Source organism: Cydia fagiglandana, chromosome 15, assembly GCF_963556715.1.
Source record: "Cydia fagiglandana chromosome 15, ilCydFagi1.1, whole genome shotgun sequence".
Lineage (NCBI taxonomy): Eukaryota > Metazoa > Arthropoda > Insecta > Lepidoptera > Tortricidae > Cydia > Cydia fagiglandana.
This window is the reverse complement of record NC_085946.1, coordinates 2,318,087-2,342,695: the sequence shown is the minus strand read 5'-3', so window position 1 is coordinate 2,342,695 and position 24,609 is coordinate 2,318,087. Positions and strand designations below refer to the sequence as shown.

Sequence of the window (24,609 nt, the reverse complement as noted above, 5' to 3'; positions counted from 1 at the left end):
CCTGTCAGTTATTTGGAACTGTCACCTTTTGAGTTGACAGGCTATATAGTCCGGCGAACTGGTAATCAGTGGGTTCCTTAAAACACTATCTAAGTATATCTTAAGCTATGCATCTAATTTTGAGAAATTAAGTGTATATTGTTGTCAATGCAAACATCTTATCGTGACATTATTTATTTATTTATTACTCAAATAAGTAATTATATACATAGGTCAGGATCAGGACCGTTACCATTAGCCCTAACTCGCGCCAGCGTTCTGACCGTCCCCGCTTGTGTTCTGACCGTCCCCGTTTGTGTTCTGACCGCGGCCAGGGGCGGCGTCCTCATAGCCTTTAACTAGGTTCTCCAGTATGAACCGGATGGTCAGCTTGTATATATTCTCAATGTTGGGTGTGTAGCGGTCTCCAAGCGTGATTTTAGCTGCCTCTAAGAACGGCTGCTCCACTTTCTGAAAGGAGAAAATGTTTATTTTACTTTGTGTAACAAAATAATCCCTACTAAATAAAATTATAAATGTTAATGTACCTAGTTGTCTGTATATCTAGTACTTCTTTACGTTTAAACCGCTGAACAGATTTAGATGAAATTTGGTAAGGACTAAGGAGATATTTTGAGTCCTGGGCCTTCTTACGTCCTTACGTAGGATAGTTTACATCAAGTAAATTATCATTCTATGCAGGCTTGGTCGCGGAATTTAGTATACAATAAATAATCTTTTAATTTTTTATTCTTTTTTATTGCGGGTCACTTCTGGATGAGATTAGCTCAGGACCGGGGCAAGTAGCGTACTAGAAGAGAGGCCTATGCTCAGCAGTGGGCGATAAAGGGATGATATGATGATGATGAATCTTTTAATAGAAAAAAACCGACTCCACAAAAATGAGGGGTTGCCAGAGGGCATGACGTAAATACCTTGCTAACTTGCCATCCGAATTTCCTTTGCATTTTTCCACATTAAAGATTTTTCCTTTTGCCTGTATCAAAGGTAAGGTCGGCCCTTTAAACGGATTTCTGATCATTATATTTTCTCTCAGGGCACAAAGGCAAGAAATCGAACGGGGTTAATCAGCCTTTCAGTCGGTGGCCTTCAGGTAGCTTTGCTTGAAGTCTATACAGAAAAGTAAGTCAATACTTTAGAAGAAGAAGAAGAAATACATTTATTTTAACGCCACAACAAAGTCCATCAAAAAGAGAGAGACATGCAAGAATAAAAGACATTTGGACGCTAAAATTGGATCCCCACTCAGTATAATCTTTAGAGTCTGGCTACTGAAATTTTACCCAAATGTTTGGCGGGAAATTCAAAAAATCTTCGGCTGGCCACACTTTGTGTAGTAGGAATTATAGTTTTGATACTAGAAAATATTTTTGATTTTCTGTGCACACGTAAGGTACCTAAGGATATAACTTAAAGTAAGTTAAATATACGTTGACGTGCACACAAAGTCAGCTCACATAATTTCTACCACTATGTAAAGTACAGTCAACGATAAACACATATGTTAACACTTTCTCACCATATACCATTGTAACAAGGCAAAAAATGAAATGTAGTATAAATAAGACCTAGCTCGATAATACCGTAATATTAATCTATTACCAAAAAAAATACATAAGTACTATGCCAAATATGCTAAATGCTAAGTATCAAAATAATTATAGAGCACCAACCTTCTAATTTGTTTACATTTGTATTGGAGTTGTAAACATTGCAGTTTTTCGTTATACAACGCTACACGTCGACATCACACATTGTCGTAATTATTTACGAGCTTAAATAATAGTTTGCGAACCTCACTCAGTATAGACATTATTAATATTATTTAAAATAAACCCCTTATAAACCGCAAACAATTTGAATGGGTGACATAAATTGACAACTGACTTTTAGCTTTTTTTTAAATCATAGACAATTGGTGATACAACAATGAAATATCCGTCAACAATATTTGGCTAGCCAGACTCTAGTTAGTCATCATTTCTTTAGTGAGATATTTTTGATTTTAAGTATCTATTGAATTTTATGAAGAAGCGCCTGTTTTTGGTTCTAAAATCATAGCCATCTTCGAATTTCAAGTCAGCCTTAACTCATTTCATACAATTTGACGGAATCTTGGGGCAAGTAAAACTTTGGGTAATGGCCAAAAATTACTAGGGTTTATATGTATGGGTTTTAGCCACGACCTAGTAGACTCTAGGTTAGGTCTGGTAGAGCATTTTACCGGTCTATCGAATACTACGTCTTGTCTACGTCGCGTCTACTTTTATATCTTCGCTATGCACCAGTCAGAATGGCGACATCAAAGTGATTGAGTTAGTCGCCTTCGTTCGTCTGTTCGCTCCAGCCATTCTGAGGGTCTACCGCGAACAACGTTCGACGTGTTGCCTCCCTGTCACACTTACGTACTAATTTATAAGTGCAACAGAGAGGCAACACGTCGAACGTGGTTCGCGGTAGGCCATTCTGCATTTACCTATCATTGCCAACTTTTAAAAACGTATTGTGATGTTATATATTCTCCCACGAAAAAGCTAGCCTTCGCATCCATAACAATGATAAGGAATTGGAGACCATGTTATGAATAGGTTACGTTAGGGTAGGTTTCAAATATAATATATACTATCAAATATTTTTTTCGACAGAGAAGCGTATGGCGGTCTCTGGTATCGGAGGCCAAGATCCACTTGGGGCCGCTGTGCCACAGCAGTAAGTTCAGTAAGTAAACATTATTTCGTCATTAATCATCACAAAAACGTGTCCTACGTAATATCACTAGAATTTTATTAAATTGCTTCCAATTATTACTTATTACGGACTCTACAAGGTGACATTTGATTGTGTCTCCATAATCGCCTTGTTATAAAACCAATTTTTACTTGGACTGATCCGAGTAGCGCGCACATTGTTAACTGACGTTTTAGGAGCCTTATTACTGACACATAAGGTCCATCGATGGTCAATCAAGAGTGCTGTTACCCAAGGGAACAAAAAAGCCGAACTTAATTAGCTCCGCACTGACTGGGTTTTTCATTCGTTAAAGGGAAATTCGAGTAATGGTAAGTGGATGGGTCAGAGATGAAACATCGTTAATATTTATGTATTCATAGATGCTACTCTGTATCCGGAAGTTATATGTTTCATGCTCGCTGGGCTTAATGATGAGCGCTAGGAGGTTCGACTGGGCCCTTAGCGGACGAACCAAATCTCCAACGAATTCCTTGGCCTCCAAAGCCAAGCAAGCAAACAAGTAAGGTCCCACAGTCTGAACTGCGATTGGCACAAAGTCGTACAATAATCGAACCCAGAAATTGCTGGCTACGAACCCATCTATCTGATGATGCGTGGCCCCCACATGTGGCACATATTTACCTAGGAAACCATTCATGTGTTGGAAACTCTTGATGCTTTAGTCCAGGTTTTACATGACCTCGGTGGCGTGTTCAGCAAGCTCTGTGGTCACCAGTGTTCGATAAAAGGCTTCAACGATGATATTTACCTAAAACGTCACGTCCCTCAGCCATGAGGATACGACAAGGAAGAGAAGAGAGAACAAGAGATTTACCCAAAAATTGCTGGCTTCGAACCCATCTATCTGATGATGCGTGGCCCCCACATGCTGCACGTACACCAGGAAGCCATCGACGTCCCGTAAACTCTTGATGCCCTCGTCCAGGGTGTGCATGACCTTCGTAGCGTGTTCAGCTAGCTCTGTTGAACTGAACTGATGTTCTGCTGTGTGCAGCTCGCTGAATTTTGTGAAGAGGGCTAGGAGGTCCTTGTTTTCTTCAAAGAGTCTGGAATTAACAAGAAGTAGATTGAGTTAGCAGCTTCTTAGGCTCGGCTAGTCGGTAGTGACCCTGCCTTCGAAGCCGGAGGTTCCGGGTTCGGATTTCGGTAAGGGCATTTGTTTAAACTCAAACCATGGTCAACATTTTAAAGCGATTTTGAATTAATATGAGTTTTTTTTAGAAACGACCGTTTTTTTTAAAGTTACGCTGTTTAAATAGATGTACGATGCTGAGCAAACTATCGAAGGTTATATTTCCCTTGCATAACTCCTGGATAATGAACCTAAGCTGTCGCGGCAGGCCGCGCCGCACTATTAGCCATGACGAGGGTATAATCGTACGTATACCGCTATGCTAATATGGAAATCGGAACTTTTACTAGTAAAAGATTTGTCAAATATAGACCCTATACCATCGTGATAAGGTTCGAGGAGCAAGGAGAGCCTTAGTGGGGTATTGAAGGATTATTTATAGAAAACATGACCGGTTTTTCAGAATAGCAGGTAGGTAGAATGTAATTTATTTACCGACTTCAAAATTTCAAAAGGAGGAGATTCTCAATTTGGTTCTGTTTTTTGTCAGGGTCGAGTTCTGATGATGGATTTCACGAGGAATGAAGAGAACTCAAATTTTTAGAGCATATTTAGTGCTATTTAGTAAGATTTAACTACCTTATGAAGACCAGAAATACCAGAATGGAAGGAACTCCTTCGCCATGAATATTGTAGGTCTTGGGGCTATTGTAATTATTATGAGATGCACTATGGTAAATAACTAGTTTTAATGGCGTTTAGTCATATTTTTCCTATTAAAGATTATTAGTTTTGATAACGATGCATGCGTCTATCCTATTACTGATAATGATAAAAAATATGAGACTATGTGAAAAGATTAGTGGTGAACTCAAACGAAATGGATTTGTTAAAAATATTATTTTACTTTATTAGCTAATCTAGGCTTAAATCTAGCACGAGATCCAAGTATGACTGAAGTATCAAAATTTAGTGCAAGGAAAATTTTAGCAGGTCCCAGCCCATTAATCAACTTCTAGCACCGTCAACATTTTAAAAGTTCAAGTTTATCAGTTACCCGCTTTTCCCATGAAACCGATATTATCTTTGATTAACACCAACCGGATCTTATCAAAGAATCATTTCTACTTGAAAGTTCAACTCTATTAGTTTGAGTTAGAGTTGCTTTTCATAATAAAGGACTGTCAAGATAGGAGTTTGTTTAATGTCGTCGTTTTCCATTTCGAATCGGGCCAATGAACTGAACTGGCACGTAAATAATGAATCGCAGGCAATTCAATTTGCACCGAAACGGCCTGGCAGGTAGGGTAACTACCCAACTAGCAAATTATGTCGTAAGAAAGGCACCGTTACGATTCTCTTTCAGCTATTTGGTCGAGAGATAGATCCGTAAAAGGTCGAAAGAAGGATCCGACGACGTTCTCTCGACGTGATTTAGGCGCGCTTTTTAGTTGAAAGAATATCGTAAGCAGGTAATAATATAAAGTAAAGGTATCGGCAAGAGAGTTGTATGATTAGGTAACTATCTACACACAGCTACACAGAGTACTAATCGCAAAAACAGTCTTGAATGAATTAATGAGTGAATGTGAGTTAAGCGCATGGTATTAAGCTAAAAAACACCTAATTTTTACCTTTACAAAGCTTTTTAGTTCCAACAGCAGTTGTCGGTAGGAAAAAGAATACTTACCAATTTCAATAACTCTCTGTCATTACATGACTTTGTTGTAGTGTGCGTGACTTCACCGAGCAGTAATAAGTGGTATACCTACTGACAAAGTTTCTAGGTTTGCCTCGAGAAAGTGATAGAAGCAGGTCAATTCGAAATGATGTTATTTATAGTTATCGTGCATTTCACTCGTACTTATCCGTACGTTTGATACGTTGAGATGGTCTAGCTTATGGTCGCGCCTACAGTTTATTGGTGTCCCACCGAAAATAGTTCATTTGCTCCAAGCTATCTACAAGAACTACTCATGCAAAGTAACGCATGACGGCCTCATATCGGAAGACATTGCTGTGCACGCTGGTGTTCGATAGGGCTGCCTTCTATCGCCTCTCCTCTTCTTGTTAGCATTGGACGGAATCATGTGCCGCGTGTACAACAACGGTCGCCGCGGAATAGAGTAGGGAAACTCCAATCTCCAATGTCTTAGAAGACTTTGTTTATGCCGATGACCTATGTCTGCTCAGCCACACACGCGGTCACATGCAAGCCAAGCTGGACGATCTCGGGGCAGAGGCGGCCAACATAGGCTTAAAAATCAACACCCGGAAAACCCAAGAGATGCGATCTGGAGTGAAGAACACAACACCGTTGCTGCTTGGCACAGAGGATATGGAACGCGTCCACAAGTTCACATATCTCGGTAGTGTCGTGTCAGAGACAGGAGAAATAGAAAACGACATCACTTCACGGATTGCCAAAGCCCGGGTAGCCTTTGCACAGCTGCGGAACGTATGGCAATCACGAAAACTGACCCCAAGAGTGAAACTAAAAATCTTTGGGTCTAATGTTAAGTCTGTGTTGTTTAAGAATAAGAATAAGAAGAATAAGAATCTTTTATTTGCAATAAACATTACCAGGTACATCGGTGTTCATGCGATAGGTGGTAGGTTTTATGTTTAACCATAAATGGTATGCAAAATATGTACAAGACTTAAAAACTATCATGCAAAACATATAAAATAATGTCTCTATTTATATATAATTAATTATTAATGTTATACAGGTCAAGTCTAATTAATTAAATTTCATGTCCAAGAATTCATTTGTGCTATAAAAATTGTAGTTATTTAGCCATTGATGCAATTGTCGCTTGAATGCTATAATATTTAATGTCTTCATATCATTAGGTAATGCATTATACATATTAAGACACATAATCGTGCAGCTTTTTTTATGTTTCGCTAGTCTCGGATGTTCATCAGGAAGTAGTCTATCCGGATTGCGGCAAGAGCGTGGATGGCTGTCACAGGCTTTTTTAAATAAATCTTTGTGCTTATGAACAAACATGCATATTTCATAAATATAAAGAGACGGAAGAGGTAACAAACCAAGCCTTTTAAAAAGTGGTCTGCATGATTCACCTGGTCGCATCCCGTGTATTGCACGAATGCATTTTTTTTGTGCAATAAAGGCTCTATTTAAATCGGTGCTATTGCCCCATATTATTAAGCCATAACGTAAAACGGACTCTACGTATGCATGATAGCAGGATATTGCCGTTTTGGTATCAGTAACTCTACCGAGTTGTTTGAGTGCAAACACATATTTATTTATCCGGTTAGCAACGTTCTCCAATTGTGCCTTCCAGTCCAAATTCTCGTCGAGAATTACTCCTAGGAATTTAGTTTGCGTAACATTCTCTATGCCTGAAATATTCAGATTAATATTCAAATTCGGATTCATTGATTTATTAAAATTCATAAATTTAGATTTGCCTAGGTTAATTTTTAAGTTATTCGAATAAAGCCAATCTTTTACTTTACTGATCGTGTTATTAACATCTTGTTCGTGGTCATTAACTGTATAATTATCTTTGTTGGACGTTACAATCATAGATATATCGTCAGCAAATAAAATACAACTGTGGTTTGATATGTCCGTGATGTCATTAATGTAAAGTAAAAATAGTATTGGGCCTAAAACACTTCCTTGTGGGACTCCGTACGTATTGCATCTAAATCCAGATGAGTAGTTAGTCATCTCATTAGTTTCACTTTTTCTTGTAATTTGGACGCATTGAAATCTGTTTTCCAAATATGATGATATCCATTGGAGAGCCGGCCCTCGAATACCGAGTTTTTCGAGTTTTGCTAATAATAGACTATGAGAGACGAAATCAAAGGCTTTAGATAAATCGAAAAATAGCCCTGTGGTCCAATAATTACTGCTAAGACTAGTCAATATTAGCTTCAGTATCGAAAAAATGGCTAAAGTTGTTGATTTGTTTTTTTGGAAGCCAAATTGCTCTTTTTTTATAATACTGTATTTTGTACAGAAATCAAGCAATCTCTTATGCATGCATTTCTCAAAGACTTTTGATAGTATAGGTATTAATGTTATTGGGCGGTAATTACCTATATCGTCTTTTTTACCTTTCTTAAATAGAGGTTTAATTACCGACTTTTTAAGAGCTTCAGGGAAGGTTCCAGACAGAAACGATAGATTTACTAAGTGTGTTAAGATGGCCACGATTTCGCTAATGCAAGACTTTATTATGCTTGTACTGATTCCATCATAGCCTTCTGATTTAGTGTTTTTTAGAGACATCACTACGTTTTTAAGTTCTGTTTCCGACACTGGTTTCAAAAACATGGAGTTGCTTCTAATATTATTATTGCTACTGTTTATGGGCTGAGGATTTTGTGATTTGTGCGTAGACTCTACATAATAATCATTAAAGGCAGTGGCGATTTCCACTGGATCTGAGACTATTGTGTCGTTATGCATGATACGTTCTATTGTTACTGGTGGATTTGAGCTAGATATTTGGTTCTTTATTACTAACCATGATGCTCTACACTTATTAGAGCTCTTTTTAATAAATTTTATGTTCGCATTCCTTTTAGAGTTGTTAATACACCGTTTTAGTAAATTCGAATATTTGGTGTACATAGTCTTATGTGTATCATTTTTATCCCTATAATACTTGTATCGTATTTTACGTTTGGTTTTGCAGCTCACTTTTAAACCCTTAGTTATCCAGTTTTGTTTAAATTTATTGATATTATTTACCATTATTCGTATCTTAGGGAAACAAAGATTGTAGAAGAGACACAATAATTCGTGGAAGTTATTGAATGCCTTGTTTAAATTGGTTTCTTCGTAGATCTCTGACCAAGAAAGATTCTGCAAACAATATTTGAATTTTATTAAGTTGTCTACGCTGTAGTCTCTCTTATAGATATAAAAGGTAGCAGGTTTCGGTTCTGCCATGTTAATAGGAAAGCTCAATAGTTGTGCCGTATCATGATCGGACAGATAAAGTGGAAGAACGGTTGCCTTGGCATTAGGGATATTACTAAGAAAGTGGTCTATGCATGAGGACTTGCGAGTAGGTACCTTAATATGTAAGGTCAGATTGTAATTTTTTGTGAGATCTTGTAATTCTGTTACCGTAGAGCTTTTTTTCAGTGTGTTTATATTAAAGTCGCCGGTTATTACCATATGCATATTTGTCTTATATATATTTTGTAACTCATGAAGCAATAAATCCAATTTATCTAAAAATATTTTTGGGTTAGATGACGGAGTTCTGTAAAGGCAGATAATAACAAGCTTTTGTTGTGGCAATTCTATTCCGCAAACCTCAAATACTTTTTCCGCGGCCAGATTCTTTGGAAATGCTATTTCTCTGTAATTTAGACCATTTTTAGCTAAAATACATGTTCCCCCTCTTTGTTTCTCTCTACAAAATCCAGCTACCATCTCATAATTGTAGAGATTTACGTATTTTTCGTAACCAGGTTTTAGAAATGTCTCCGTTAGACATATGATGTTCGGAACGTAGTTTTTTTGTTTTAGTTCATTTAATGTTAGTTGTAGTATATCCTGCTTGGCTAATATACTAGCTATATTCTGGTGGAAAACTAAAAAATCGGCAGCAATTGAATCTTTAGGCTCGAAAAAACTCACTCTTTTTCACTACTGGGAAGTAATATGTTATTGTTCCCTTTTTTGTCCGATTAATTTCCGTGGAATATTGTAAAGGAGTCTTTTCCACAGTTTCCGCAAGTTTTTCCGAGTTAGCACGTGCAAAATAATATGGAATAGTGCCTTTTTTTAACTGAGCTAATTTTGTTTTACTAGTTTTATTTTGGCTTGGTTCATTACGCACTATCAATTTTTTAAGTTCACTTAAGTTTAAATATTTGTTGCTGTAGTCAATACAATCTATCTGATAGTTAATTGAGTCACACATTTTAAAAAGTTTATTATACGAACAATTAATAAAGTGACTATTTTTATATTCATTGCATAATTTTTCAATCGCGAAATTCAATTTAATTGTATTTACATGTACAGTTTTTTGAACACTTAATATTAGCACTGTAAAGCTAGCAAACTTTCTAAGTATAATTCGCAGGTGAGATAGAGTATATTGCATATTGTGATCATTTTCACCAATGCATATCACAATTTTGTCTTCTGGTTTTAACTCCGCCGCCTGACAGTTCTTCGTTATTTCAGCGCTTAGAGCATATGGTTTTGTGATAGCTGTAATTCTATATTTTACGTAATTGTTTGTCGCTCTTGAACGCGTTAAAGCTGAAGCGAGACCAACGCATTGCTGGGTTCCGACAATGACAATATTAGGTATTGAGTCATGTTTCCCGTTTTCTATGAGTCTTGGTAGAGCTGAAGGCAAGGGTATCGTACTAGTCTTCACCTGCGTCGTGTTGAGAGTGTTGGCCTTGTCCAAATATTGTTCATCTGTCATCGTGGCCTTGTGCAGGGGTTGCTCATGGTTTTGAGTTACTGGTGAAGAGTTACACATCGTCAATGTCTTTCTAATTTTATTTAGGGGGTTACTGTCCGATGTTGGAGATGTCGTAGTTGAGTTTTTCGGTGTCATCCAAGTGTTCGAAGCTTTAATTTTGTTTTTCGGAGTAGATCTGCGACTTGGCGTTTTGTCGCTGAGTAAAGTTTTTAGGGTAGCAATTTGTCGCTCCAAATCGATTTGATTTTTTGTTAATCGTGTTACATCAACATTTAAATTAGTTATTTCCTCATGTGCGCTTTCGAGTTGTATTTTAAGTATGTCGATAGTGTCCTTAAGTTCTGCTATTTGTGACGCTTCTGTAGCGTTTGGCATACTTTGGGTACTATTATTAAGAATCGAGTCCACAGATTCATCCAATGAGCTCTTTGATGTATGCAAGGAGGATAGACTACGCTGGTCTACTTTTTTTTTGCGTCGAGTTATGTTGTCTATAATTCTATTCGGTGTACATTGAGGTTCTTTGTCTGTATTCGGTTGACATTTTTCTTGGGATTTAGTAATTGATCCTACAATTTGAGTTTCTTTTAATACTGTTTTAGATGTCGATGGTAGCGGCAGTAAATAATCTGTCAACGCTGATCCCAAACAACGGCTGCATTTCCAGTCATCCTTAGACTGAAGGGACATGAGACGGAAGCGCGACAGTGTAACATTAGTGCAATTCAAATGTAGCGAGAGCTTACATATAGAGCACTTCATAAGTTCCTTATGTTTAGGTTGTTTGATTTCTTCGGCGCATTTTGCGCATAGCCTTTGCGTTTTGCTAATTTCTTTTTGTGTTTTTTTGTTTGGACTCATTGTGATTTAATTTTGTGAGTCAAGCTTTATATTAAATGGAGTGTACAATCGATACTTAAAATCGATTTAGAATCAATTTACAGTTTCTGAACGCAGTCTGATTTCTCGACTGGTAACATTATTTTTGCTTTACGGTTGGTAGTACTGCACGCCTGTCAAGTGTGTCGTCCAATCAGAAATGGGTATGTGACATATGTGCGGTTTGTTGACACACTTCGAAGTAAAACGGTGAGATGTTGATTCTTACCAGGATCTAATGTTGGTGTTAGTCCGTCTCAGCTAGATGTAATATTCTTGTATATTGAAGTCCTTTACGTATTAAAACTTTTGAATACACGTACACTGATATTTATACTCTTTAACATATTAATTTCGATTAAAAACTCGCAGAGCTCCGATTACATATGTTTGCTAGCCTGGGGTTGCCAGCATTCCTCCTGTACGTCATCCGTACTATTGTACGGATGAGAAACTTGGAAGGTTACAAAGGGCATTTCCAACCAGCTTCAAGCCTTCGTTAACTGATGTCTTCGTCGAATTCTCGGTATTTACAGGCCCGAGACCATCTCGAATGAGAACCCCCGAGAACGTTGCCACGAAATTCCGATCGACCAGCAGATCAAGCGCCGTAAGTGGAACTGGATTGGACACATACTCCGGAGGGGGCCCGACCATCTACCTAAACAGATTAGATTGGAACCCCCAAGGAAAGAGAAAGCGTGGCCGTCCCAAACAAACCTGGCGGCACACGGTGTTAGACGAGGCGAAGAAGATCGGGAAGTCTTGGAGCGAAATGAAGCGAGAAGCTCAAGATCGATCTACATGGAAAGTCACTGTGGACGCTCTGCCCCACCTAGGGGACATAGGATCTTAAGTCAAGTCAAGTATCCGTATATGTATATGCGCAAGCAATGATGCACGATAAATCTTTTGCGTCTATATACCTGACTTTACGGCCCTCTTATACGAATATTACCTACTTTTAAAAAACCGGGCAAGTGCGAGTTGGACTCGCGCACGAAGGGTTTCGTACCATAATGCAAAAAAAAACAAAAAAAAGCAAAAAAAAAAACGGTCACCCATCCAAGTACTGACCACTCCCGACGTTGCTTAACTTTGGTCAAAAATCACGTTTGTTGTATGGGAGCCCCATTTAAATCTTTATTTTATTCTGTTTTTAGTATTTGTTATTATAGCGGCAACAGAAATACATTATCTTTGAAAATTTCAACTGTCTAGCTATCACGGTTCGTGAGATACAGCCTGGTGACAGACGGACGGATGGACGGACGGACGGACGGACGGACGGACGGACGGGCGGACAGACGGACGGACGGACGGATGGACGGACGGATGGACGGACGGACGGATGGACGGACGGATGGACGGACGGACAGCGAAGTCTTACTCGTAGTAATAGAGTCCCGTTTTACCCTTTGGGTACGGAACCCTAAAAACGTCCAAAACGCCCGACACAGTAGAAAAGACTCGACGTCTGGTCACCATTATCTTTGAAAATTTCAACTGTCTAGCTATCACGGTTCGTGAGATACAGCCTGGTGACAGACGGACGGATGGACGGACGGACGGACGGACGGACGGACGGACGGACGGACGGGCGGACAGACGGACGGACGGACGGACGGACGGATGGACGGACGGATGGACGGACGGACAGCGAAGTCTTACTCGTAGTAATAGAGTCCCGTTTTACCCTTTGGGTACGGAACCCTAAAAACGTCCAAAACGCCCGACACAGTAGAAAAGACTCGACGTCTGGTCACCCTTTTGCCGAGTGTTTTAAAGAGATAACGGTGACGGGTCCGAATTGCGGAAGCGTATTTAAATTGGCGTGAATAAGGGTTTGTTGGCAGTCATAATTTATATTTCAGGGCTATGAAAAAATTATATTTTAGAATTATATTGGGGTAAGATTGAAAGGTTTTTTCATGAGGGGTAAGATAAAAAGCCGCCCGTGATGCTTCGTTGTTAGGGCGGCTTTTCATCTTACCCCTTATGAAATATTTAAATTATTTATTTTAAACATATAAATAATATACCGGGTGTGGCCTGTAATATGAGCAAAAAATTAAACTATAGGCTGTACTCCTCATACTGACCAACATTTGTTCAGCGACTTTTAAAAATAACTTATGGTTTGATTTTTAATTCACTATAAAGTTTATTCTAAGACGCAATGTATTGCGAATTTTGTTATGTTTAAGACGTGACAAGCAACGTTAATTACAATGATATTGCGTGGCGATGGCGTCCATTGAAGATAATATTTATTTTGTATGAAAAATAGGGAGTATTAATACTTCATAATTTTTAAAAGTTGTTGAAGAAAAGTGTCACCGTTTGAGGAGTACAATCTATGTTTTAATTATTTGCTCGTGTTACAAGCTACACCCGGTATATTTGAGTTTCTCACAATGAGCTCTTTCATTTGATATGCAACACGATATAGTATGAAAAACTTTTTATTTTATTTTCTCATTTACTCCCGAAATGTGGCCCCCATGTTAAAAATTCATTTGTTTACGTTAGGTTAGTGTCTGTCTTTAGGTCACAAACTTACACAAGTGTACCAAATATCAACTTCATTGGTCTATTTAGTTTCGGTGAAAATAGGCTGTGACAGACGGATAGACAAACAGACGAACGAGTGATCCTTTAAGGCAGCGGTCGGCAACCTTTCAGCAGCCAAGGGCCACATAGCAGTCAACGAAATTGACGCGGGCCGCACTTTGTTACTATTTATGACTTTATAAGACATTCGGCGCGATTCGAACTTTAAGATATCGCGCCGTTAGACATTCACTAGATATGAAATAGTAAAGATATGTAACGTTCCACGGCAAAAGGTACCTTATGGCAGCTGGCGCTTACGCTTATTATTAACGCCGCTCCAATATTCAGTCGGGGTAATGGTATCTTTCGCCGTGGAACGTCACATATCTTTACTATATCTTATCTAGTGCATCTCGAATCGCGCCGATTGTCGTTTGTCAATATTACATACAAAGTAGCTAGGGAGGCTCGCGGGCCGCAAGGGAGAGGTTCGCGGGCCGCATGCGGCCCGCAGGCCGCTAGTTGCCGACCGGTTGCTTTAAGGGATCCATTTTTTCCGGATTTTTTCCTTTTGAACGTAAAAACCATCCAATCTTACCCCAACGCTTGCTTGCAACGCTCGCAACTTGAAAACGGGAAGTTCTTACTTAAGAGGGGGCTAACGCAGTTCTAGTTTTCAATTTGAATTTTTACACTTTTAGTCAAGGGCAAATGAAAAAATATACTCTAATATACCGAAATCGTCACTTCTGACACTGACAGATCGGTATCGTATCGCTGTGACATCTTTATAAGCATAGTTCGAATTGGGCCGCTAGTTGGTCAAATAAGAGTCCAATCAATTTGAGTTGTCACGTTATAATGAACGGCCACAAACAGCGGACTGTCAATATTAGCCGTCAATATTGGGTAGTGGCGGCTCTGTTGAATTTTCGATCGTAATGCAAATACGAATCAATAGCAATGCCATTCTGTTGTTGAAAGTGTAGTTTTCATATGGTTAGTGTGGTAAAATTTTATTTTTGCATTTTAAGAGGAAAGTGGACGACCACTCATTTTCCTCTTTACATATATTACTTATTGAAAATAGTTTGACACAATTTGATCAATATCACAGATATACCCCTTCGTTTGATTTTTTTTCGAGTTTTTAGTTATTATTAAGAGTTAGAGTTAGACCAAGAAAAGTCTGAAGTCTGTAGCGATTTTGGTAGCCCACGCAGTGCAAGTGTGATTTTAAATGTCTTCTTACTTCCATGATATTATGACGTAATATAAATAACGCTTGCACTGCGTTGGCTATCAAAATCGCTAGAGACTTTTCTTGGTCTAACTCTAGAAGCATTTAAAATCGAAAAGTCATACGAATGGATATATATAGCTATGGTTGATTTATATAGCTATGGTTGATTTGATAGACATCAAATTACGTAAAAATATTGACCATAATGAGAAGAAAATGGGGACTACGTTTGTACTTATGGAGAAGTGGTCGTGCCCTTCCTGTTAATATTTTCATACGTGGGAATGTTGCCAAAGGAACTTGACGGAAAAATGCTAATCACATCGATTTTGGCTCTTCATTACTGAATGTCTCCAGTAATGATTGTCTCCTTCGAGACGTCAATTGGAGACATTGCTATATTACTTCTAAGAGAGATTCGACAACTATTCGGTATTCGGCCTAATCGGCCACTTTGCCAAATACCTATTCGGTTTTCGGTCGAATGTTACCTACTATTCGGCCGAATACCGAATATCTGTTGCACCGGTTGCACCTACCTAAAAAAGTGTAAAAACCGGCCAAGTGCGAGTCGGACTGGTGCACGAAGGGTTCCGTACCATTACGCAAAAAACTGCAAAAAAAAAAAGTTTGTTGTCAAAATTGTTGTTTGGGACCCCACTGGAATACATATTTATTGCGTATATTTAATATTAAAAACGTATTCTTGGTAAGTTCTTAAATACGAAGACCCTTTTTTGAGCATTCGTTAATTATAAAATATTTTACCACGGGTCTGATTTAATTGAGTTGAGTCCAACTACATTAATTCATTCTGTTAAAAAATATATTATATTATCTTAGCAAACGTTGTGCTTTGTTGGCGAACAGTTTTCATAATAATTGACTCAAAATGTCCGGATGTCACTTCACACGCACTTCGGCCAAGAGAAGTGCCGAAAATTCGGTATTCGGTATTCGGCCTAAATCACTAGGTATTCGGGGCATCTCTGTCTAAGTCAATTCGCTCGATCTGTTGTCATTGACAGAGTATATGCCTAAAGGCATTGGCAGGAAGACTCGGCTAAGGTCGTATCCAATTAATAGTGAAACTCTGGAATTTCTGCATGCTAATGAAAGCTGGTACTATTGATTCTCGATTTAATTTAATTTGTAGTAAGTAGTAGTAGTAAAACACGTTATTGTACAAAAATAAAAACAAAACAGGAAAAATAACATTCGTCATTAGTACAAAGACTACAAAGACGAACTTATCCTTGTTTGATTTAGTGCATAATTGTTTTCCATCGTGTTCCGTCTCGGTACAAAAAATATATAAACCTTAAAGGTTCCATCATACAGAGACGCGTTTTCCGGGAGGGGCGTGAGCGTTTTATATCAAAGTGGCGCGTCCCGCTCACGCCCCTCCCGGTATACGCGCCTGTGTGACTAAGCCTTAAGAATATTGTGGACACGCCATAGTATGGAAATCATTTTAAAGTAAGCACGAATAGTTCCTATTTCTATCGTTCGTCCGTAATTATATTGCTGACAATGCCACTGTGCGAGCGTGATGACGGCTATGCACGTGCGATAGAGATAGGAAATGCCGGGTCAACGTACGACATTCTTTGTCCTTATAGCGTCCTTGCTTTAGCGTTTTCGTACGCACGGACTGTTTGGACAATCGCCCACACTAATATGAACTGAGGGGCTACCGCGAAAACAGAAATTCACTAATTGCGGGGATTTTTCTCTGTCACTCTAATTACGCCGGCATTGGAGTAAAAGAGAGAGATCCCCGCAATTTGCGAGCTTCGATTTTCGCGGTTATAGCCCTGTACCTCGGTGGACCTTGTGCATTTTGTAATAAGGTCCAACAATACAGTTAGAAGTGTTGCTGTTTTTATGTGAGGCTATCAATAGAGAAGTCAGTTGACTTTCGACATGGCGATACTTTCGTCCAGCGTTTCTCTTACTAACCTTCTAAGGCCCAAGGCCCTACCTATAGTACTTAATCAGTCCGGTGAAATATAAAACATATTCAATTGAAATAGAGTCGCATTTGTTTTGTTTTGTTCAATTTTCAAACAAAACCAAAATCAACTCTAATTCCTGCACTATAGGTTCATATTTCAGTGACAAATTCTGGATTTTCCATTTGTATGGCTGCTTTAGGAGGATAAACTGAATTTTCTATAGGTATTAGATTTTGAAGACTGAAAATTAATAGACGTACGTGGCCCTTGACTGATATTAATTCCTTGAATTGCTTGCCAAATGGACTTACTGCCGTATTCGAACTTCAAGATATTCACAAGAGACGATACGTACTAGATCCATTCTAGATACGTTATAGTTTAGATATCAACTAGTTCTCTTTTGCAGCGCAATTCGGGCAACCAATGTCACTTTTAAGTTAGATAGAGTAAGATATCTATTAGATGTGAATTGGATCTTTAAGCCATATCCTGTGGAAATCGTTCAAGAGTATCTCCAGAATCGCGCAAATGTCAAATTTGACAGGTTAGGTATCAAACGTATCGTTATCGTATCTTGGTGATGTCTAAAAGATATCTAATAGATCGGGGGGCACGGCAGTGCCCCCGCCAAGTCGAGCGCGAAGCAAACACTGCCGTACCATCCTTTACTGGAACCATTTCGCCGCATTTTCAGGCCCCTATTTGAGAACCTCTGGATAAGACCAGAACGCAGAAATTTGGTCATCCAGTAAGCTATAATCACATACTTAAAATCCAAAATTTCAAGTCTGTAGGTCATTTAGTTCCGAAGTTAAGCGAAAGCAAAGTTTCGCATTTATGAAACTCACTCATGATCATCAGAATAGAACTAGTACTTCCCATAAACTCAGAGAGCTGAAATTTGGTACAGAGTTAGGGTTTAATGGCCACATAAAGGGAAAACCTAAAAATATTGCAATATCAGTCACGTTTTAAAGATCTAAGAACTGCATAAGTAAGTTTGTAATCCCATATAAATATATGATATTACAAAGTTACTGTTGCAGTTCCTACAAATAGTAGGTAAAGTAAAGTAAAGGTACACTACGATGTACGATGTGAGTATGAATGAAGATATGTTTAGTTATGATATGTGTATACATAGTATGGGTATGAGTACCCGAAAAGAAGGACTGCCTACAAAAAGAGATGAGATCCCATCAAAAACATTACATGTAAAAAGGTGCAAGTCTCGCAACGCTTTTACTACAAATAAGTTTTGAGATGTAATGTGAAACCAAGTCGGTTATTTTAATCAGTGCCAGGGGGTTTCTACAAAAAGAAGTAAAATCCCACCAAAACCATTCTGTAAAAAACTAGCCAAGTCTCGATGGAGCTGCTTGTTTATCTCTAAAAAGTAATGAAATCTAGACAAAGTCGTGCCAAGTCTAAGGTTCCTTACTGCGATTTCTTTATTATTATAGTTAATGTTGTGTGACTTGGCCGTTGAAGGGTACACAAGGGTACAAAACCAGGTGCTCCATGACACCATTGCACCAATCTGCCATTGCACCAAAAAGAAGTGTTTGTTTCAGGCTCGCCCATACATAAGTATTAATGAAATACGCAGCTTTATCAAGCCTACAATTGACTGGTTATTGAATCAACGTTTTCCAAGTGGCAATTTTCCATCGTCAATGGGTAGCGGTTCTGGCGACAGATTGGTGCAATGGTGTCATGGAGCACCTGGTTTTGTACCCTTGTGTACCCTTCAACGGCCAAGTCACACAACATTAACTATAATAATAAAGAAATCGCAGTAAGGAACCTTAGACTTGGCACGACTTTGTCTAGATTTCATTACTTTTTAGAGATAAACAAGCAGCTCCATCGAGACTTGGCTAGTTTTTTACAGAATGGTTTTGGTGGGATATCTATTTCAAAATCCGAATCGGGCCCTTATTTTCATACGGCGTTCCAATGATAACAGAATATTATATCTGCCACGTGGGCTTACGAAATATGCTCTTATTTTAATAGCATTCAAGGCCGTCTTGCAATTATATTGATCCAAATGTCTGGTAAATATGGATCACTAATGTATTTGTAATTTTGTTGAAGGTCAGATTATGATTCCTTGGGTTTGCTTTGCCCTAAATAATATGTAACAGTTGCTATGCCCGGATAATTACCGCTTTCAGCACACAAGAAGCCCGATGATGTTTTAATTTTACATTAAGTACATATCTATTTCATTTCTTCTAAATGACATGAGTGATGAATATTATAAATAAGTAAATAAATATTATAGGACAATATACATATTTCTACAGTAACCTCAACAAGGCTTGTGTTGTGGGCATACCTAGTCTAGGAATCCTCTAAACCGAGTTTAGAGCAATTATTTCATGCAACCGATGATGCAAAAAATGCGGGGGTGCGCGGGACGAGGTGAGCGAAATCCCGTGCCGTGATTGGTCCGTTCAAAGACACGGACGTCACACAAAGACATTTTCGACTCGAACATGGAGTAAAATTACCGTATGCGTGGCAGAGGGGGTAGCGCGACTATGCTAAGCCTGGAGGATGTTTTGTCTGTGGTTGGGGGTAACACGCGATGATATACTTTATAAGTACTTATTTACATAGATTAAGTATGCATATTTGCATAATAGTTTTATTATCTCTATCACGGGTGTTTTACATTTGTCTATGTATTTATATTGTACTCCATTTAAAACCGATAAGGTAAACGTACTCGACATGATGCCCAATAGATGACACTTTGCTGTCACTATGACATGTACTGGGACCGCGTCGAGCACCACTACGTTTACCTTAATGAATATCTTTGTTATTAATGTATCAGTCTGAAATTGAATACAGTAATCCTATACGTTAATGACTGATTAATCTGAACTCAAAGCAAATCCCGCACCCGATATACTAGAGTACTAGAGACACCTTAGTAACGCTTCAATGCGGTTAAAGACACATTTGTGAGGCGTGTTCGAGCACACATTTGATATAGCGTTCTTCACGTCACTGATATGAGATTAATTGACAGGGGGAGGCCGGGAGACTCGCCCGCTGGGGGGGAATGGAACCATTTTATGAAAAGCGTCAAAATAAAAATAGGTATGTATTTATTTTTGCAACGCTTGTATGTGTATTGTGTCATATACATATTATTATGTATGATACAATATAGGTATACGAATGCTGATAAAACAAGTTAGATTTGGTGGGGTGACGGAAATACTGGGGCAAGAGAAACACTGTTAGAGTTACTGAAGATATTAGGAACTAAATTAGGTAAATGATAATTACTAAAAATAAAACTAATGTATAAATAAATTATTTTTACAAATACTTACGTACAGTCCGCAGGCATAAGTTGCTAGGCGGGCCAGGTGTTCAAAATGATCTTGACGCGACTTTATTCTTAAGAGAATAAGAGCATGTTAAGGTGATTTTGAACACCTCGCACGCTTAGCAACTTCTGCTGCTGACTGTAGAAGGACTTCCCTCAGCAGCTCAGCACGGTGGGAACAGATTACCTACCTATATAATAGTTCTCGTGGGCAAGTCTTCGGGACACCCCCTATTATTGCAAGCTCTCAAAATGATTTGCTTCAAAAGAAGCATTCTAACTTTATAAATCTGTACCCCTAGTGTATACCTATTTCATTCGATAGCGTGACCAGCGTTCGCGTTATGTTTATTTTTGTATGGAATTATGAACAGCGCGCCAATAAGCGGAACTCAAAATCCTATACAAAATGATAGGCCTACTGTCCACGGAAGCGTAGCTGCATAGATGCGTATTCGTCATTGTACGTTTGCTTGCAGCCTACATACAAAACCGCACAACTCTGTCCACGGAGCGGCAACGTCACGTCAGCGACGCTGCATGCAAGCTTCATGCCGCCGGGCGTACCGCGTGTTATACGCCGGGCTGCATCGCACGGAATAGCACGTTGAGTATTTGTGAGAAAAATGGCGGGAACGGCTTCAAAGTTTGTGCAAATAGTGGAAAATGTCCTTTACTCATTTTATAAAATGAATGAAATACGTTGTCACCTGCTGATAGTTCTCTTGCAGCTACGAACAGTTTACAATGTATGTTTCTCTCTATATGTATATATGGATGTATCCAATATAAACGGCGTCGTCGCCGACTTCGAAGATAATAATAGGCCAAAATAACGTCTTCATCACTGGACGACATCATCACGAATGAAAGAAAATGCAGGCTACGATACGCTTACGCTACGCTTCGTGGACAACGTCAATACGCCGGGCTGCATGAATGCTGCACGGCGATGCGTGCAGCGTCTATGCAGCTACGCCTCGTGGACAGTACGCCATACTTAACGCAAACCGTTACGTCACGTCACGCTACCGAATGAAATTAATACTAAAGTTAGAACTAGTATGAGTGGACGGACAGTAATACAACTAATTTTAATGGAGCCATTTAGGCTGGTGGCTCACCGCCAGTCGTACAGCTGCCTTAACTGCAATGTAGCGAAACTAATTTGAGCATGCATCTAAACTAAACTTCACGAGCAACTAACGCAATTATGTTAATAGTAGCTTGAGCTGCTTGAGACGTTACTGGTCTCCCAGCGGCATTTCTTGTACATTCGCCATGAGATAATTATATCGGAGCGGCCGAAGTGCTCAAAACATCTGAAGACGGACTCTAGCTCCTTGAAAATAGAGGCGTGTCCAGATACTTGTGAGCACCTAGGCCGCTCCGATATATCTGGTGGCGAGTACGCTATTCATGTTTAGCATTAATGTTAGTTTGTTATGTTATGTCATGTTTGTTATGTTATAATGTGTGATTTGAATAGGTACAGTGGGGAAAAGTAACCGACGCAGCGCCGACTCGTGTTTCTAAATTATTTGGGGCAAAATTGAATGACAGCATGATAGGTAGAGAGATAGTAAATCGATAAACTCAACTTTCCAATGCCTGGTTCTTTACGTATAGTAATAATAATAGTTCAACGCTCTTTTCAGAAGACTTTTTCAAGGCATTTTCGGTACAAATTAAATAGCTCTTCCACCCACGCCCTCCCACGCTGTTTATTTTCCATTGCTCATGTTTTACAAACACTCTGTATTCGATATAAATTGGATTGGTTAATCTAGGGATCTGCGGTGGATCACGGACATATGTATGAGGATAAAATTAACTGGCTTGTAGAGAACAGTATGTACTAAATTGCTTCTTTGTTTAACGCTGAAAACAGAAGATTGTTTCCTTCAATCAACTATTTCAACTCCTTGATTTTTGACGGCCCAATTCGAACTTTAAGACACGTCAATTACCTAATAGATCTAGAAATGATATGGTTCAGATGTGTTAAGCCCACCACTGACTAACAGGCCGCCGGACGATATCGGCCTGTCAGTTAGAACAAAAATTTGACAGTTCCGAACAACTGACAGGCCGATATCGTCCGGCGGACTGTTAGTCAGTGGTCGGCTTTAGCGTTAAAAGTGATGTTTATGTTTGAGGAAATGTTACATCTGACACTGAAAAAAAAAACAAGAAGGCTCTTTGGTTCTCTAGCGTAATAATCTCTCACGTTGAAAAACTGAACTGGAGATAGAGTCCTAAGCGTAGTGAGGATTTCAAACATGAATGTAAGAATAATGTACGCAAAATTATATTAATACGTAAAATTCTTTTAATCAATTATTATTATTCAAAAATTTAAGCGGGAAATTACTTGCTAGAGTGCGTAAAAGCATTTCGAAAGGAGCGTTGAATTTAATTTCATTTACCACTCGCGCAGATAAGTAGTTGAATGATAAAACAAGCTTTTCCGACCTAGTGAGCTGAAAATCGTTTTTAATTCACCACATTTTCACTACAGTTAATGATTATGTAGCAAGCCCCATGTTGACTCTCGTCACAATAAATTGACACGATAAATATTCCGTACTTAACTGTTTAATTTATATTTATGTGTATCGGCCTGATTCGTTTCTCCAAACAAAAACGCTTTTGACACTGACATATCTACCTAATCCATATCGTATTCAAATGTGTTTGTGTATTTGCCAACCCGCATTGGGCCAGCGTTGGGATTTATATTATTATAGCCCAAGCCCTCTCGAGCTGGAGAAGGAAGAGGCCTGTGCCCAGCAGTGGGACGTATACATAAACATATAGGCTGAATTATTATTAAGTTTAATACGTGGAGAAAACCAAGGAAAAAGTGGATGCACTGTGTGAAAGATGATATAAAGCGAACGCAAGTGAATGATGAGATGACGGGCGATAGAGAGGTATGACCTCAACCGAGTTTCACAACGGGTGGGCTTGAAAATGAACATGGACAAGACGAAACTTATGTCAAATGCCAATGTTGTGCCCATCCCAGTCTCTGTTGGGAACTCGGTACTCGAAGTTGTTGACTCGTACATCTACCTAGGACAAGTAGTCCAATTAGGTAGGTCCAACTTCGAGAAAGAGGTCAACCGCCGAATCCAACTCGGTTGGGCAGCGTTCGGGAAACTAATACGTAATGTCTTTTCGTCCGACATACCTCAGTGCCTCAAGACGAAAGTCTTTAATCAATGTGTGTTACCAGTGATGACTTACGGCTCCGAAACGTGGTCTTTCACTATCGGCCTCATCTCAAAACTCAAAGTCGCTCAACGAGCTATGGAGAGGGCTATGCTCGGAGTTTCTCTACGTGATCGAATCAGAAATGAGGAGATCCGTAGACGAACTAAAGTCACCGACATAGCCCACTGGATTAGCAAGCTGAAGTGGCAATGGGCAGGCCACATTGCACGCAGAGAAGATGGCCGATGGGGTCGAAAAGTGCTCGAGTGGAGACCACGGACTAGCAAGCGCAGCGTAGGACGTCCACCCACAAGATGGACAGACGATCTTGTTAAGGTCGCCGGAAGACGCTGGATGCGGGTCGCTTCCAACCGGCACGTATGGAGGTCCAAGGGGGAGGCCTATGTTCAGCAGTGGACGTCTTATGGCTGAGATGATGATGATGATGATGAGAGAGGTATGGAAGAAAAACACATGCTGCGCCGACGCCAAGTGAATGGGACTTACACGCGTATTCGGGAAACGAGATAATCACAAGATCTAGAAACGATATAGAGATCAACTAGATTTACAATAGATATCGACTAGATGTGACTTGGATATCTAAGTCATAACTTGTCGAAATCGTTCAAGAGGACCTCCAGAATTGCGGAAACGTCAAATTTGACATATCTATCTTACAAATATCTTTAAATTATCCATATCGTAACTTGTTGAGGTCTAGTAGAGATCTATTTCATTTCCCGAATCGCGCCGAAAGGCAAGCGAATGATGATGACTACGAAATTATAAACTTACTTGACAAACAATATGATCCCAGTCTTCTCGATCTGTCTGTATATCCCCTTCCAAGACGCCAGCATACAATACTGTTGCTTCGTGGTCAGGGGACACCTAGGGTCCGACGGAGGCGGTGGCCGGTCGAACGGGTCATGGTTCAGCTCTGAAGCCGCTAGTTTCGCGAGCTTGCAACCCATGACTTTCAAAACCTTGACGTCATCAACTGCGTAGACAGCTCTTACGGCTTTACTCTCTTGAGGGTTCGTTTGGCTGGTTAAACAAAATTGATTATTTGACGTTTTTCTTCACGGAGTTGTCGTAGTTACGTCCAATTTAGTAGCTTGCTTCTT

General features: G+C 39.3%; 1 protein-coding gene across 1 annotated transcript; it reads right to left on the bottom strand.

Annotated features, from left to right (window-relative positions):
* Nucleotides 1-240: 240 nt before the first annotated feature.
* LOC134671557 (neuroglobin-like) lies at nt 241-24,456 on the bottom strand. Its single transcript, XM_063529417.1, has 3 exons — nt 24,278-24,456; nt 3,566-3,797; nt 241-450 (listed from the first exon to the last, which is right to left on the bottom strand). Exons 1-3 carry the CDS (start codon nt 24,454-24,456, stop codon nt 241-243), a joined length of 621 nt encoding a protein of 206 aa, XP_063385487.1.
* Nucleotides 24,457-24,609: the final 153 nt, after the last annotated feature.

Coding starts and splice junctions, on each gene's coding strand:
- LOC134671557 (XM_063529417.1), bottom strand. CDS start 24,456: ATGGGTTGCAAGCTCGCGAAACTAGCGGCTTCAGAGCTGAACCATGAC. Junction 3,798..24,277: donor GGGATCATATTGTTTGTCAA/GTAAGTTTATAA, acceptor TGTTAATTCCAG/ACTCTTTGAAGAAAACAAGG. Junction 451..3,565: donor TCGAAGCCAGCAATTTTTGG/GTAAATCTCTTG, acceptor TTCTCCTTTCAG/AAAGTGGAGCAGCCGTTCTT.